The sequence below is a fragment of the Melozone crissalis genome, unplaced genomic scaffold, assembly GCF_028551555.1.
Source record: "Melozone crissalis strain CALT ecotype California unplaced genomic scaffold, PUWL_Pcris_2 ptg000027l_1, whole genome shotgun sequence".
NCBI lineage: Eukaryota > Metazoa > Chordata > Aves > Passeriformes > Passerellidae > Melozone > Melozone crissalis.
The window spans coordinates 68165829-68183297 of NW_026535805.1; the positions used below are offsets into that span (position 1 = coordinate 68165829).

The 17469-nt window shown below is 36.6% G+C and overlaps 1 protein-coding gene across 2 annotated transcripts in view; it reads right to left on the bottom strand.

The window, feature by feature from the left end:
- Positions 1 to 17469, bottom strand: part of CSMD1 (CUB and Sushi multiple domains 1) — a 1069501-nt gene that overhangs the window by 204017 nt on the left and 848015 nt on the right. For both annotated transcript variants that reach the window (XM_054280127.1, XM_054280126.1), the window contains exon 22: positions 5664 to 5833. In XM_054280127.1, the coding sequence (XP_054136102.1) occupies positions 5664 to 5833 (170 nt within the window). The remainder of the gene's footprint in view (positions 1 to 5663; positions 5834 to 17469) is intronic.

Genomic DNA, 17469 nt, shown 5'->3' on the forward strand with positions numbered 1-17469 from the left:
CATAAAGTTTTTCTAAGAAACTGTTTACTCATGTGTTTACTTTTATAAACCTACAAAGATATAAATAATTACTTACTCTAAAGGAAACATTTGAAAAACAATATATTGTGCTAGCAATTGATAGAAGATTACATTCCATCTTTATTATTGATGCAAAGATTGTCTTATACCAAGGCACACAGATGAGACGTCTCAGAAGATACAACCCCTTATATTTAAGCTTCATGCAAGCAGTTACACGTACTTAAGGTCCACCTTTCTTGGAAGAAATATAACTTTAGGCTATGCTAAGAGTATCTAAAAAATTACTTGGAAGCTTCTAAGCATTGTCTTGGGACAGAGTTACTGATCGATTCCATGGACAGATTATGCGTTATTTATCAGAGCTGGAAATCTTCGTACAAAGTAAAGAATCTTTTGTTCCCCATAAGATTTATTTCCATAGATATATTATACTTGATCTGGGAGATAATACTTGAAATGGAATGCTCTAATAATAGCCATTAATTAAAAATGCTTTAATAATTGTTATCAATTGAAAATGCTGCCTATGTTTAAGAAAATATTTTTATTCATCTATAAAACAAACAAACATAAAACCCCACAGGTAAAGATTACAGACATCTTGTTTCAACATTGTTCTACCTCATTGACTGTTAGAGCTACTCTTCCTACCTGAGGACTAACAAGTTAAGTAATAGAATCCCTCAAGATTAATCTAGACCCAAATAAAAAGTGTGTTTCATGAAATTAAAATTAGATATGAGCGATCCTGTGAAAACAGCTGTAAAAAAAACCCAAACCAAACAAAAAAAACCCACCAACAACAAAAAACAACAACAACAACAAAAAAACCCCCCCAAAACCCAAAACAAACCACCCCAACAACAACAAAAAGCAAAAAGAAAAAGGCTGGTACATTTTTTGGTGACACTTGTCCATCTGTTGTTCACTTTACAGACATAAGCAAGTGCTTATGAAGCAAGTGAAACATTATTAGTGAACAAAGAGAAGCACTGAATTTCCCTTGTCCACACTGGAAAGTTGGTTGAACCATTCTAGGAAAGAAAACGCTTTTTCACCACTGCTTGTGATGCTAATTAATGTGGGCCCAGGATCACTCCCAACAGCTTGTGTACAACCATTGTGTCATGTCATATGCCACTGATTCCAGAGATACAGAATTTAATAAACTAGTCTAGACTATTTGTCACTATTCATTCATATTTAGTGCATACATTTAACTTATTTAGGAGAACCCATTTGAAATACAATTCACATGCTGCAATTACAATTTCCTCAGTCATGAAGGAAAAAAAAAGGTCTATTTTGCAAAAGAGATGAAAATCAGAATATTACATTCTGCTTTTCCTCTTACCTTTGATAAATTCACTGCAATTGCATTATAAAGATTCTGGCATAAGCAGCCACTGTAAAGAACTGTGAATCTTCAAGTGGCAGTTAAAACAGGAAGAACCAGGAGGATGAAGTGTTAGTGAGTGAGAAAGGATAAGCTCTAAAATAAAGCGATAATCCAAGTATTCACTTTTGTCATATGTCCTTCAAAATGGTGAAACTGTTTCTATTACTTTACTTGAATTGAAATTTCTATCCCATTAATTCAAGTTCAAATTTTGTCACAACTATAGAACATTTGCTCGTAAATTACAGACATTAACCTGCACAGATTCTTCTTGAAAGCAATAGGTTTGACCCTTCCTCACGCACTTGTCTTACTGATGCCAGAAATACTCTTGCAAATTATATGCCATTCCATACACTTTACAGCCACAATATCCAGCCTCAATGTTCCCACTTGAATACTGAGCTGATATATAGAGCTGCAGATTAGTTTATAGTTTCAAAGCAAGTAAATAGTAATAGAGTAAGAGTCAAGTCATCACAACTTGATTGTCTACACAGTATCTATTGTCAGTGCATCCCTGGAACACATTAAAGCAGACTTACTAACACGCCTTCACAAACCTTCCCTGAGAAAGCATAGGTGCAGAGCCTGCATAGGCCAGGAGCTGTTTCTGAGACACAGCTCCAGTGAGCTACCTTATTGTGCAAGGTGCACGAATTTAACATTAGAGGTGAAGTCAAACTGCAGAAGCTGGTCTGGGGGACAGTGAGGGAAGATCACAGCGTTGTTTGGAGCTATATTTAGAATTAATTAAGCCAAAGTATTCAGGGATGCCTCTTTTTCCCTATTTTTGAAAGAAAATCTATGAAAGAGTTTGTTTTTCTTACTAGGTCTAAAAATGCAGACAAAAGAACAGGACAGCATTACAGTTATTCATGAGGAGAAATGCTCCAATAACAGTGTTAATGTATCTGCACCTGCTGTGGGAATGTACAATACTCACCTGAAGGAGAAGGAAATGCTGGCTAGAGTTTCTTGACGTTTCTTGAAGTTTCTTATTCTGACAGTAAAAAGAAATTACTTACAACTAAACTTACCCAATTTCCTTAACTGCAGAGATTTTATAGCGTAAAATCATTCCAAAGGACACACTTTTAAAATATTCCTTGGAAGCTGGGCAGGCAAGGCCTGTATAGTTTGCTGACACTGCTAACATTCTGAAATCCTTTCACTACCCCCTCATGGAGTTTGAAGAGATCTTACCTCAAACTGTAATGTTATATGCTTTGTCTGACACTCCTGGTGGGTTGATCTTGGGATTCTTAGAGATGAATAATGAGGTGATTGGCTCTCACAATTAAGGGGTGAACATCACATGTATGTTAAGAGAAGTTTTGTAAATGTATAGTTCTGTTACTGTAATATGTCCTCCCCCTTCCACTGTTATCACCGGATGCCCTTGGTAGTCAGGGAATTTGGGGAGGGTTAACTTGTTACTATGGTAACACCTGACTTCCAATCAAGATATAAGAAAGTGATCTCCACCACTGGATGGCAAGGAAGGAGTTGACTGATGAGACTTTAGGAGGGACTAGAGGTATAAAAGGCAGAGCATCCATTTGAAGATGAGCACATGGCAGATAGTCACAGGGGCTCCCAGTGCTCTAATTTTTCCTTATTTAATCCTTTTGTTGTATTTTCTGTTAATGTTTATTAAACTCTTAAAATTTTAAAATTGAGCAGTCATTTCTCACAGGATTATTACATTATTGTCACAGGCTTTTATCGGCCCACTTTATCACGCACTTCTGTGCAGCATTTTTTGCCCTTCTTTAGCTACGTTTCCCCAAGGTGCCCCTGCCCTAGCCGCGGCTCAGCCATGCCCTGCGGTGGGCAGATGGATTCGGCTGGAACCGGCTGTGCCTGGCTGGAACCAGCTGTGTCTGGCTGGAACCGGCTGTGTCTGGCTGGAACCAGCTGTGCCTGGCTGGAACCAGCTGTGTCTGGCTGGAACCTGCTGTGCCTGGCTGGAACGTGCTGTGTCTGCCTGGAACCGGCTGTGTCTGCCTGGAACCGGCTGTGTCTGGCTGGAACCTGCTGTGCCTGGCTGGAACCGGCTGTGTCTGGCTGGAACCGGCTGTGTCTGGCTGGAACCGGCTGTGCCTGGCTGGAACCGGCTGTGTCTGGCTGGAACCTGCTGTGTCTGGCTGGAACCGGCTGTGCCTGGCTGGAACCGGCTGTGCCTGGCTGGAACCAGCTGTGTCCGGCTGGGGCAGCCCCGGCCTCCCCTCATGGAGCTGCAGCTGCTGCCAGGGATGGGCGCTCATACCCAGAGCGACATTATGCACATAGAGATTTTCTTGTAAAGCAGAGTGAGATACTGAGCTGGGAAAATGCCCTGTATTTCAGCACAAGGTTTATAAATACTCTTAAGCTTAGTGCATCTTGCAGCTTCCACAGTGGAGCACAAGATAGGCTGGGGTTTATAACACATTTTGCTCATATTTTGGGTGCAGATAGGAAACAAAGCAAGCTTTAAAGTCTATAACCCTGCCAACATGCTGATTCCAATGGAAATATGTAAAATGACATCCTGGCACGGGAATAGAGAGGAAATAGACTTTGTTTTCATCAATGCAGGTAATAGAGAGACCTTAATTGGTGGAAGAGGGCTTAATTGTATAAATGGAAGCTGTGCTGCGGGAGCTGACTCAAAACCAGAGAACAGTCCTTGCAGTTCAGACAACACCACAATTTTGCCTTTGCTTCCTTTGGATCCTCTGAAGCATTGTGCTAAAAGGTCTATAAAATAAAGTATCTAACAGTTTGCTCAGAACAGTTTTGTCTCAGGCAAATCTTTCTTGTATCTCCAGGGAATATCGCTAAGTATGCTGGACACATTACACATGAGATTTTCTGAAGGATAACTGAATTTCTTGAATGTTTCTTTAGAGTTTTCTAAGGGATTTTTTGTTGTAGATTTTTAAGTAGTTTATTAAATTATTTACAAACCATATATCTGCAAAGCTTCTGAGAGACTTATGTACCACATTCTAGCAACTCAGAGGGCAATTAAGTTCTTTCTTCCCTGCTGCATCTCTTCAAAGCAAAAATACTGTTGGGGATCTGCACTGTCAGACCATGGATAATAGGAGCAAAGGACAATACAAACCACATATTTCGTCCACCTACTCAATTCCCTTTGGTCTAAAAGCAAAACCAAGGTCTTGCACTGTTTTATACGTGGTAGCATTTCTTATCAATGTTTTTGTGGGTAAAAACGGAGAAAATGCTGTTGTTTTGAATGTAACTTTCTAATCTATAAACTGAACTATAAATTTTGCTTATTTCATGGTCAAATGAAGTACTTGTGGAAAAGAAGAGATATAATAACAAAGATATAAATGTCTATATTAAAATGAAGCCTTTTTTTCCTCTCCACCTTCATCCTGTCTGTAAACGCCTTGTTTTTTGCAGGAAATTAATTGTCACACTTAATTATACAAGGAAGCTTGTAAGATGATGAAATGGATAAAAGTATAGCCACCAATATTTGATCCATAGCAATTATATCTTTAAACTCCTTGTGAGAAGCACTTGTTGCAAATTAAAAAAATTAAGAGACAGCAATTTCTAACATGTTAAATGGGTTGCTGGAAGATATCCAGAAAGGAAATTGCTAACTGAATTCTGAATACTTTGTGATTTTAAGTATTAATTAACCAAAAATTTGGGGACATTAAAATTGAAAAACTAATTTAATGTATGGTCAGTACTTCAGCTGAATATTAGGATTTTCAGTACATACACGAATGCAACAGGAAAAAGCAACTTATTACCATGCTGTAGAAAAGAACATGCTCAAAATCTATATATATTTAGGCCATGTTTCAAATGGTGCTTGCAATGTAAAAGAATGAAAGACAGCTTCTATAACTAAGTTATAGTTCTATAAGTTATAGTCAATATCGTAATGTTAGTTTCCATTTAGGGAAAAAAACATAAATCCCTGTGTTACACTTACAAATATTGTGTAAAGAGAGAAAAATACTGGATATTCCAAATCCAAGTTCAAATTTTAGGTTTCCTTTTAAGATTTAAACCACTTTAAACAGTCTAATACTTCCAGAAATGTAATTGAAATCACAATGTCTCCAATAGTTTCCTTGAATCTAGTATCAAGGCAGTGACGCTATCCACCTATTGGATATGAAAAGAAAGATAATTGCCATTGAAACAGATTTATTCATGCAATGTGAATAGTTAGCATAGAAAGTGAAATAATTTTTCTTATTACCTTAACAATATCTCCCTCATGCAGCTGAAAGGTCCTGGGTCTAAGACGGATCCCTTTTCCTGCCTCAGTTTCAATTTTATAGATGCATTCATGGTTGTTGTCATAATTAGATGGAAAATTGGGAGACAATAATGTTCCTTCATTTCCAGAGACAGTTGCTCCACATTCAGCTAAAGAAAATAGACACATTAAAACAAAAGAAGTGAATTATCCAATTCCAGAAAATATGAGTTATTAGCAATAATACTTAGACTCTATGAAATCTATAACAGGCTATCTAGGAAAAGTATATTCCTATAAGGTCTCATCTGTCGGACCAACTCCTAGAAACCCTATCAAAGTTGCCATCTCCTGTATTTGACTGGGTCTGTTTATTATGTGCACTTACATGCTTTTACCTTCAATTTATCCCCTAGTCCTCCCATCAGACTAACCAATAATGCAGGTTAGCCTGGATACCATAAAAATTGAATGCTCCACTGAAATATAGTTATTGTGGTAACATTTCAAATAAGCAAAATATTGATTTTTCCTCTGTATTCAGCTTTACAAATAAGTATTTAAAAAAGTAAGCTCAAAAAAAGGAAACAAAACCAAAAAAACAAATCAAAAAACAATCTGGTACTAAATCAAGAGCATTCAAATATGTTTTTCTCTACCTGGAATAAAACGAATAAAAGAATAAACAAACCAACATTTATTGACATCAGTCAATGCCAAGGAGACAGATCCTTTCCTTTCTGGGTAAAGAGTAGGTGAGTGTTTTTCACAGCCATCTGTAGTAGGCACCAATTGACACTTTCATTAGACATTTCTTGTTGTAGCTCCCCAGTAAAGAAAATAGTAAAGAGCAGAAGGAGTGGTATGTTCCAGACCATGGACTCAGTTTGAATTTTGAATAAAGACTAATAAAATTATGCCAAATATGCAACATAAATTCCACCACATAGATGAAAACATCTAAGGGACAGCAAATAATATTGGTGTACTGTTCAAACAGATATTAAAACTACTTAAAAATGACCTAAAAATACCTTAAAAAATCCCACATTATCATTAACATACTAGCAATTAATCTTCAGCTTGTTTTTAGGTGTATGAAATTGATATTGATATCTCATTTTTCAGTCTAGGGATAAAATACCTGGTGGTTTTTTGACCGAAACATCATTAGACCTCATTTGGATTTTTGTAAAAACAAAACAGATAAAATGATAATAAATCAATGTAAAAAAAAATAATAAATTAATGTATTTTACAATTAATTGTAAAATAACAGATACACTCTATCAAAGAAGGTGTAGGTTTAGAAAAAATCTGTGGTTTTTCTAAAAATATTTAATAGATTTTTAGGGGTTTTAGGATGGTAAAGCATTTATTTGAGAAGAATTCAAGAAGCAATATATGATTTCTATTTGCAAATAAGCAGTCTAAACATTTTGGTTTTACATTTCCGAGGCTTCACAGATACCAAATTTATGTCCCTCTTGCTTTTGAAAAGTATAAAAAGAGTGTATTTTTTACTTCCTCCCTACAATGAATCTGAAGAAAGAAAGGGAGCAAGAAGGAGAAGGAGAGGACGGCAGGGATGGATGAAGGGAAGTGAAAAGGAGGGAAGTAAGGATGAAAAGGGGAACAAGGGAAGGGGGAATGAGCCAAAGGCAATCTTACATGAAGCCTCATTTTTAGTCTGTGTTTGGGATCTCCATAGGCAAAATGAAAAAGGAAATCACCAATAAACTGGTTTAGGATCTTTATCTAGCATGTTAAGTTAGAGCTCATTCGCTGTTTTAATGTAGAGCTTTATATTCTCCTCTTCCTTAGCTTCAAATTTGAGCTACATTATATTTAACAGGCAGAAGGATGTTGGAGAATAAGAACCCTTGCCACCAAGCTTCAGACAGAAGAACTCTCTCCCTGTTGGAGAATGTAGAATGCATAAGGTATTTCTAACATGTTCAAAGTCACTTTACATTGCCTAAATGTTTCAAAGAACTGTAGTACACTGAGAAATTAGATTTTTACTTCAATACTTCTATGGTAAAGCATGTCAAGTGTGTGATACTTATCACATATGGCTTCATATAAATGTCTCTCTGTACCTGTTGGTGTGTACATATCCATATGTTGCTATTTTTGTCCCGGATTTTAGGAAGAAGGTGGGACTGATTAAGTTTATATAATGTAATTCAAAGCAATGCCAAAATTAATGCCACATTAATGTAAAACATTTACAACACCAGTACTCTACACTACTTTTCTGCAAACAAGTGCTTGCCTGGGTAAAGGCATGCAAAAAACCAACGGTCCCTTAGGCCTCATCAGTATCTTCTTATCTACATCCTTTAAAGAACTAGAAAACACAAGTACATTGTTGAAGAGAAAAAAAGTATGGAAGCAAGGGATTTTTTCTTACTTAATGTTCATGCAATATTCTACATTTTGTTTCAGTGACTATAAACCACTAAGACATATGCAGTTATAGAGAAAGTGTACAATGAGCTTTCCAAAATCTAGAACTTGACACATTTCTTGATCCAATAGGTCTATGTTCCAAGGTTCAAAGCCATGGTAATTTTAGATCTGTGAATAAAAGTATTGACATATAAGAGATAATGAGAGTTACAAACTAAAATCAAAATACTACTACCCTTCTAAAATATGGTAATCTCACAAAGAAGCAGATGTATTCTAACATGATCAATTATTTACTAAACTTCAATTACATGGCAAAGTTCTCTGACAGACTCAAGTTGGCCCTCATATACCTCCAACCCATGCTATAAAACCATATTCATGTTACCCTTTTTCAAATCCCTTGCAAATATCTGACAGCTCTTCAGTTTCATCAGGCCCCATCATTCCGTTCATTATCATGACAAAGGCTAGCTCATGTCATGTCGCCAGTCAAGTTCCCTACCTCATCTTGTGTCAGTCAGCAAATCACTAACACAGACCCCAGAAAGAGGCTTTCAAAGAAAGTTAAGCCCTTCTTTGTAATTTCCCTTCCTCAATATATTCAAAGCCTGTCACAGCTCAGGTTAAAGTTTTCTAGCCGTAATTTGCTAATCTTAGGATATCAAGTCAAGGCCATGTTTAATTAGCTCCCCCAATTTCTTGGCTGGGAGATTTAGGTGACTTTTTTTTTCAAAGAAATGTTGTCCTCATCCATAGAAAAATTCCTTTTTTCTCAAAGCTGTTGGAGCTTCTAAGTGTGCTAATTGAAATCTCTGCTATTTGTGACCAATGCCCAGATATACAGCAGAACTTATGCCCCAAGGACTTCAACTGACCATTTTTCTAACTGCTCCCACACCCTGCCATCCAGAACTGCATTGCCACGCTTCCCATAATTATGAACTAGAAACTCAACGAAATGCAATACTGAGTCTAGCCTTGGCAGCAGGAAAAGCTTAAGCAGTCAAAGGCATGTCTCCCCTTCAAGGCCCTAATATTTTACTGAATACTATGGGAAAATGGCATGGCAAAATGTTTTCATGTTTTTTCTTTAAAAATATTTACACTACCTGATACTGCTGCTACTTCTTTATATCATAATTAACACATGCAGCCAGGATGTGTGACACCTAAATTCAATTCCTTTTGCCTCTGGGGATTTGAACATGAATCTTCTATGACTGCTGCCTCACACAAAAAGATTTGAAAATCAGTCACAAAGCAAAAAAATGTTGACTAATCTCTTTAGCACAGTGGGTAGGGCATTAAATAAGGGAGAAGGAATACTTCTTTGAAGAAACTCATACATTAAACAGTTGGAAAAAAAAATCTGAAGTAACTCATGAATCAATATTCACTGTTACCTTGTGAGCACTGAACTACTAGCTTGGAAAAACATATTCATGTTCACTTCCATTTCTTCACCTCTAATTTTTAATTCCCTAGGCAAAATGAAACAAGAGCCTTTGGCAACACTGACAAGATGATTCTGCTAGCAAGCATCAGATACACTTTAAAATTCTTTTATAGATACAAAGCAAATGAAGCCACACCTCTTATATTCTAATAGAGAGATCCAGCTGTAGCAGTTTTTTGTAAAGAAGGGACATAGCTTCTCCACCTATGGTAACTGAAAACTAAAGCACTGCCAGCCTTGAAAAATGTAATGCAACATTACCTATCTAGCACATGTGTTCCATGAGTAACTACTGACTTTTTTATGTCAAACAGAAAAATGCTATCATGGTATATCAGGAACTAAAGAGCTCTTTAGTTCTTGACTGCAGAGGCCACTTCCATACTTCAGTGCCTTCCAGATACCTGCTCAGTTCCAGAAACCTGCTTTCATCTTGACAACATGAACTGCCTCCCCAGCCCAGAAAGATGAAAACGATTTCTCACTCCCCCAAATGAGAAAAAATATCTTGTATGTGATTGTAATTTCATTTATTAACTACAATTCACTGAATATTACCAATATGCACCATTTCTTCGATAAAAATCAACTATATCTGTAGTAGTATCTGCAAGTCTTAAATTATGCAAACATTGACAGGTATGGAGTTTGCCAGGAGAAATAATCTTTACTGATCTTAAAGTAATTACTGTTGATATTCTGTCTCCGTATTTTGGTTCACAACCTTGTGTTGGAAGTATCAGGGTGAATTTAGGTGAACAGGTAAACTACAACATACCCATTGAATATGCTCTATGTAAATAGTATTTTCAGGACTAACACCTCAAGCTGTAGCATTTAAAGAAAATGTATATATTTCACAGTGCTCTCTGTGTGGTTATGTGATATGCATAGATTAGTATAATGTAGGTATAACTAAAGAACTTAAAATCTGCATATGATATAATACCTAAAAAATGTAGCACTGAAATACATGTTATGACATAACAGAGGTTATGCATATCTCCCTTTCCTTTGTTTCTGTATCAATCTATTTTACTTTTATCTATTTACTTTTCAAGGTACAAAGTACATTGATTCAAAATTTTAGGGTTTTTTTTACTATCAATATGGTCAGTAACACCTAAAGCTACTCTCTATATTAAAAAATTAAGATCCAGTTCTCATTTTGTATTTTTCAATTTAATCATGTATTTCAAATATATCTTGTGAGCAAAAAGAAGTGTAATCCAACATATTTTTCATCAGAGAATATGTAAAAAATATGCCAAGAGGAAAAAAAAAGAAAAATAAATTGAAAAAAACCCCACCAGTGAGCCAGAAAACATGAAAGCAAAAGAAATACTCATATTGACTGTTTCCTCCTTTAAAAGATTTTAGAGGAGGAACTACATGTTTTAATTACTACAGTTTCCAAGATATCTGTTATAACCTTGGTAAGAAGTGCAGCAGACTGAAAAATGCTGCTTTATCAAACTGTTCTTTAATTCCCTTTCAGAGAGAGTAATCTGTCTGGGACAGATACTTGACCCCATTCCTTGTTCTTGTGCTTAATGAAGTCACAAAACTCTATCTAAATAAGTAACTTTTTTCTTTCATTCATTGTCTCACTTGAAATTGGATAAAAGGAAACTGCAGAGGGTAGATCTTTTGAAGATCATCAAACACTTCCTAAATATGAACACAAACTATAAAACAAACAAAATTCAGGGATTTTTGAAATGCTTTGAAATTCAGTTCATGTAAAATGTAACAATAACTTTGTTTAATGGAAAAGTTTACTTTATTATTTTTTCTTCCATACATCTTGCTAAAAGGTTTGACAGGATTTTAAGCAGATCTCCAAAGCAGAGATCAAATAGAAGTCGTATGTTGTCAGTTTAAAGGCTTCTCTGACACAAAGCACTGTACTGAGTGCAGAATACCTTTATTGTATTTACAAAATTGTGCAGCAGTTCATGAAGTATGAGAAGAAGCTGAGCTCAGACGTTCTTTATATTTCTGTTTGACAATATTGTTATTCAGTAGGATGGTTATGCAACATTAATAAAAGAGGAAAGGGGATCACACATAAAGCATCGTATGTGCTGCCTTCACATAATAGCAAATACTTAGGGTTTCCCCACACTCAGTGAGGGGTCTGTAAAGCTGGGCATATAAACTCTTCAGGGCAGACACAGTACATGACTGGACTCAAGTGTGGATTCATTCACAAACTGTGATACAGTGCTAGGAGCTGAAACTTCCTCTTAACTGGAACACTGCATCAAACTGAGGTGCACATGGAGTTTCCACAGCAACTCACTACACAGTGTCTGAGTCTGTACTGTCAGCAGGCCTTCATCTCCAACTCTGCTGCCTGCCCTCCACGCTGAGGGCGCACCTATAACCTTTCATCTGCACACTGCCAGGTGGCTGCAGCACTACCTTCACTCTGGTTTCACAAGTGCTGTTTTTCTCACCTGGAACTACTGAATTTTGAAACAATGTCATGCTGGGTTTCTCCTAAAAAGTGATTGTCCTTGATTCTTAAATCACACTGTTCTCATCCCACTGCTCATTTTTCAGCCTTGTAATTTTTGCCTGTAACTCTACCCAAAGATCACATCATTCCAGATCTGGTAGTGTTTATCCTGTAACTTCATACTTGAATAGAACCTTGTAGATAATGAGCAGTTAATAGCTATTTTAATGCACAATACATATTATACAATAAAATATATGCATAAATATATCACATGAAATACTATTTAGTCTGCAGCACACACCTGTGATCTATTTGGTGTAAACAGTATCATAAGCTACCAGTGAGAATCTTGAGAAGGTCTGCGTGAAAAATATAACTGTACCAGGGAGAAAGCAAGAAGATATTGGGGTTTTTCCTCATTACTTTTATCATTATTATTGCCACCACTACCTTTACTGGAGAGAGTTTTTTGTCTCAGGATTCTACCTCACTCTTACCAGTTGGTGCCTGAGGAGTGGCATTCCCTGTTTTTTCTTTCTCTTTTCTTCTCTTTGCTTCTCTAAGATAGATTTCAAGTAAAGTTAGGTCATCAGCTGTGGACTGCACTACTAAAGCATGGTCATGTCAGCCTCTCTTAGTATTCTTTAAGCAACACCTGTATGATGGTGGTGAGGTTAGAATGCCTCAGTGAAAACCCTACTGAAATTCTTTGCTGAGAACAAACCTCTTATTCTGTATTTTTGCACCATTCGAATGCACAAAACAATGAAGCAGGAAAGGAAGGCCTAAACAGCAGCAAATCCTTTTCTGTGGTTTGCTTAATTAGTTCTCAATCCATATGCCACTGAAAAAAGGCACTATTCACATTCTGAAAACAAACCCTATGATGTTAATTTGCCTCAGGGGATTATTGGCACAAACCAAGGTGTGGGCATTTTTTTTGTATTTAAATTATTTTGATATTTTTGTTTACTCTTTCTAGTATCATCTGATAATAATCTTTAGACATAACATCCCTAGATTATTTGTCTTGGAAGGAAACAACACATAGCAGACATAACCTTAAACCATAGAAAGAAGCCAAAAGGGTTACTTGAGGCAATCTTTATTCCTTCTAACTTTGAGTGACTATTACTTCATACCAGGCCTTAGATAAAGGTAATTGAGGTCTCATAAAAGTCACTTTAACTGAAATCTGTAGTGATTCCTGAATACTAAAGTTTCAGCTTTCAGATAGAGACAACTCAAACCTGTTATTATTATATGGCAAATATATTTTAAAGATTTTATTTTATATTTTTTAAAAGATTCAGACAGTAAGACTCCAAGAGTAACTCAAGCAAATTCTCAATATTCAGTCAAAAACTGAAAGAAGGGATTAAATAATGCAACCTTTTGATTGCATTTCAAAAAAAAGCAGTGTTTTAAGAGAAAAAAACCCAGAAATTATCAAAACCATCAAATAACTATGAAATACATAGTATAAAACAGAAAACGGCCTATAGACATAATATAGCATTTAAATAAAGAATTCTGAAATACAGTGGATCCTGAATGCATGAACATCCTTGTTTCTGTCTGAAGATTCAGAGACTGAGCTACTGATGTTATATAAGGTTTCTTGTTCATGAGCAGCTCTTAAATGAGAGCTCTCTCTGCCTAAACTCTACCTAAAAAGGAACAGCAATTTTTGGACTTAGTTTGACTTCTCAAAGGTGAACTCAAATCCAGATTTTATGCTACAGAGACTTTAAAGAAAACAATGAATGCCAGATCAGGGGCCTCACAGAAATTTCTAGTGCTATTCACACTAACAGGGTTTCCACTTGTTTCAATCTCACTGGAAATTAACTCAATGCTACAGAATGACAGAGTATATTAATTACAATTGATGACTTTGCAATGAATACTAACTAAACTATTAAAAAGAAACAGCTTATTAAATGGTGTCAGCATTTTATTGTAGCAGCCTACCAATTATTCAAGTAGCATTTAATATAACAACTGAATATGATAAATTAACGTGATATTAATATGAATACCAGTGAGCAATACCTCAGTGAAGATTTTACTCAAATACTATTAAAAGTCAAGTGTCATATAAAATTTAATAAAGGAGCAACACTACTTAAATTCAAAATGAAAATATATAGGGGCACTTTCTATTCAGCTTTACCTTTAAGTTTTTTACAGCTTGATTAAGGAATTGATTTAGGGATTAGGTTTTTTACAGCTTGAGTTGAAATGACTCATTGGGGACAGGAAATAACACAGGTTAAAAATCAAACCAAACAAAAAAGACCCAGCACTCAAAACGAAGATTTTATAATATAACTATTTTATACTATAACTACTCTTTTATATGTTGTGTTTGAACTCTGTTCAATCCTTACCATTAAAGGCTTATTTGAGCTGAATATAGTGTACACTGTGTAATGTGTAGTGCACAAATAATATTTTCATTAAACGTCATATATAGGTAAAATTACACAGTTTCTTAAAGAGATAGTGAGCAGGGAAAGTGTAGACAAGCAGACAGAATTGCAAATCAAATAATATAATTGTTGAGTTGATCATATAAAGGAGAGTTGAAGATCAAATTCAAATGTTTCTTCCCTCTTGTGAGAGACTGGAATGTTGGGGGTTAATAACTCAAACAATCATTCATTTGCAAAAGCAGCAGGGTGCTTTGCTGAGGCCAGGTTTGCACCCCCTCAGAGGAAGGGGAGGAGAAGGAGGCATTTTGGATGTGTGGTGGTGAAACCTCTGATCTGCATAAGAGCAGCCCTGGTGCAGAGGGGGTGAGGACCCATCACCAGATGATGGCCAATACAAACCAACCTTTGTTTAGCAACAAGCTGGCTTTTGAGCCAGAGAAGGGAAAAGGCAACTGGCTCAGATGAAAAACTTCATTCCCAGGGGAGTTATCTGGACATTCACACATAGGCCTGAAGGCATTAATCCCTTCTGATGAGGCATGACTGGCTACACTATGCTGAGAAACATTATAAAATGTCATAAATGTAATAAAATATCAAAGACCCTCTGAACTTTATGTTGTGGGGGCTTTCCCCATCCTCAATGGATCAAGACCACAATCATCACTTTGAGCAATGGACATCTAAGTTGCAATAGTCTCATTGCTGGATCCTCGTGCAGTGATAACTTTTCTCTCCACTCTCTACTTCTGTTGTTTCTGTTGTTTCTTTCTCTTTTCTGTTTTCCTGGTATATTTTCTTAAATGATGTTTTTTTTATATTTCTATAGATTATAACAAGAGTGGCCACATACCTTCTTCCCATTGCAATCAAACTGCTAGGAAATAAACCTGCCACACACCACATAGAGATAGACAGATAGATATATTCTGGTAATTCAGTGTCGTTTCACTCTAGTCTTGAAAATTCTTGTTGTTTCTCTCACATACTGCCCAGAGTCAATCAAGCTACCTTCCCCTAAACCCACTGGCCAGACCAAAACATTACATAATTGTAAAATCACGCAGCATCCCTTGGATGTGGTGGAGTGATCAGCATGGTTCAAAGATATTTAGAGTTTTGTAGTGTGACCTGGACCAACTAAAGAGTTTTCTGTGGGACAAAGTCAACCTCAGAGAGGGTTGTGATGAGAAGGACATTGACTGTCAGTAGGTCACTAAAGGGTACAACTACCAAGAGCAAGTCAAATGATGACTGTCATTTTTTTTTTCTGAAATTATAATGATAATGTTTTTCCCCTCAGTATGTCCTGGGTACATGAGACCTGCTGAAAGGTTTTCTAGTGTAACCTGGGCCTTTTGAAAGGATTTCCCTGGAAGAAAGCCAAGCTGACTTTTCAGAGAGGGTTAATGGGTAAAAAGACATTTACCCTCTGCAGATCAGAGACAGGTTTGAAAGGAATGACCACACAAGAGGAGTCAAATGTGGCTCATCCCCTCCTGATGAAATTCAAGTCTTTTGAAAAGAGAAGGCACCTACATCTGAGCTCCATACTTTGTAATGAGATCTTGACACCAGTTTCGACACCTTGCCTTCCATAATCAGTCAACAGGGTATCTTTGTCAAATGGGAAGGAAAGAATGAAATGTCTCCTCTCTTTCAGAATTTCATCAGTATTTCACAGTGCACCATATAAAGGAATACCAAAACTAAAAGGCTCATTCTCACCTTTTTAGAGAATTATGGCAAATGATAAAGTCACATTTCAAAAAGTACTAAGAAGGTAATTTCAGTGTACATCAAGTGCATGCATTTGACACTGTCGTCTAAACTCCCTCCTCTGCCTCAGCCCCTACTTCTCGGCCACCTATCTCTGGAAGTGTGCATACTCACAGGTATCTTGTTTTGTTAAACATTTCTGCTTTTGCACATACCCTACTCCTCACAGAGTCTGAGAAGACACAGGTAACCATATAGATTTTTTTTTTTTCCTATACAGAAAGATTATTTAATGACCTTGTCTTTGGATGCTGTGTTTTGGCAGACTTCCATAGCTGGCAGATGTGGGAAGCGAAGAATCTAAATTGGATCCATGTAAGCAGCTGATATTTACAGAACAAATTTTGTGTACTATGTGCTAGTTTAAGCTGTGTGACAAGTGATTTAGATGTGTTTTAATAGGAAAGCATCCTCTTAATTTTACAGATCTTGTCAAAACACAGTAGGTACTATTTCAATTATTTCTCCAAGAATTAATGTATGCATGTCTTTTTCTTCCCTTCCCTTCCCTTCCCTTCCCTTCTCTTCCCTTCCCTTCCCTTCCCTTCCCTTCCCTTCCCTTCCCTTCCCCTCAGACTCAAAAGAATTGTGTATAAGTTGAAACAACTCCTTTATATCCTTCCTCAAGGACAGAAAAGTCTCCCCTACCCCTGCAAATGGAAGCTTTCTGCCATTTCCTATGACCTCTAATGAACTAGAGGTTCATTTTGCTTTTGGGGTCATCTGGTTCACTGGTTTGTTTGGTTTTTCAGGAATGCTTCCCTTAATCTATGAATCTTTCAATTGATTTTCTAATAGTAATAAAACTCCAAGACAGAGTTTTAGAAAGCTCCTGAATAGTTTGACTTAAAGAAAACTCTAAAGTGAGAAAATTATGATTAAAAGCATAGTCTTGATTGGTTAAATGAGATTTAGAAAATCTGCTTTAGTAACAGATTTCCTAGAAATATGGAGTGTGGATCCTGTTTAAAAGGTTAGTGATGACAATATGATAACATTGGAAATCCGATTTTGACCATCTTCTTCAGGTGGACATTAGCCTCAGAATCAGGGACTTCAATAGACTTCAATAAGGAGTTGTTCCACCTCATTTCTGGATGCCACTATTCACCAAGCTTCTGAGATTCACACAGCTTTGTGGATATGCAGAGGTGCGTGACTGCCTTGAAACTTTATTCTTGGATCTGTACTCTAGGGGGACTCCTCACTAAAAGCTGGGGTTTGTCCTCAGGAAAAAGTAGTCAGCTG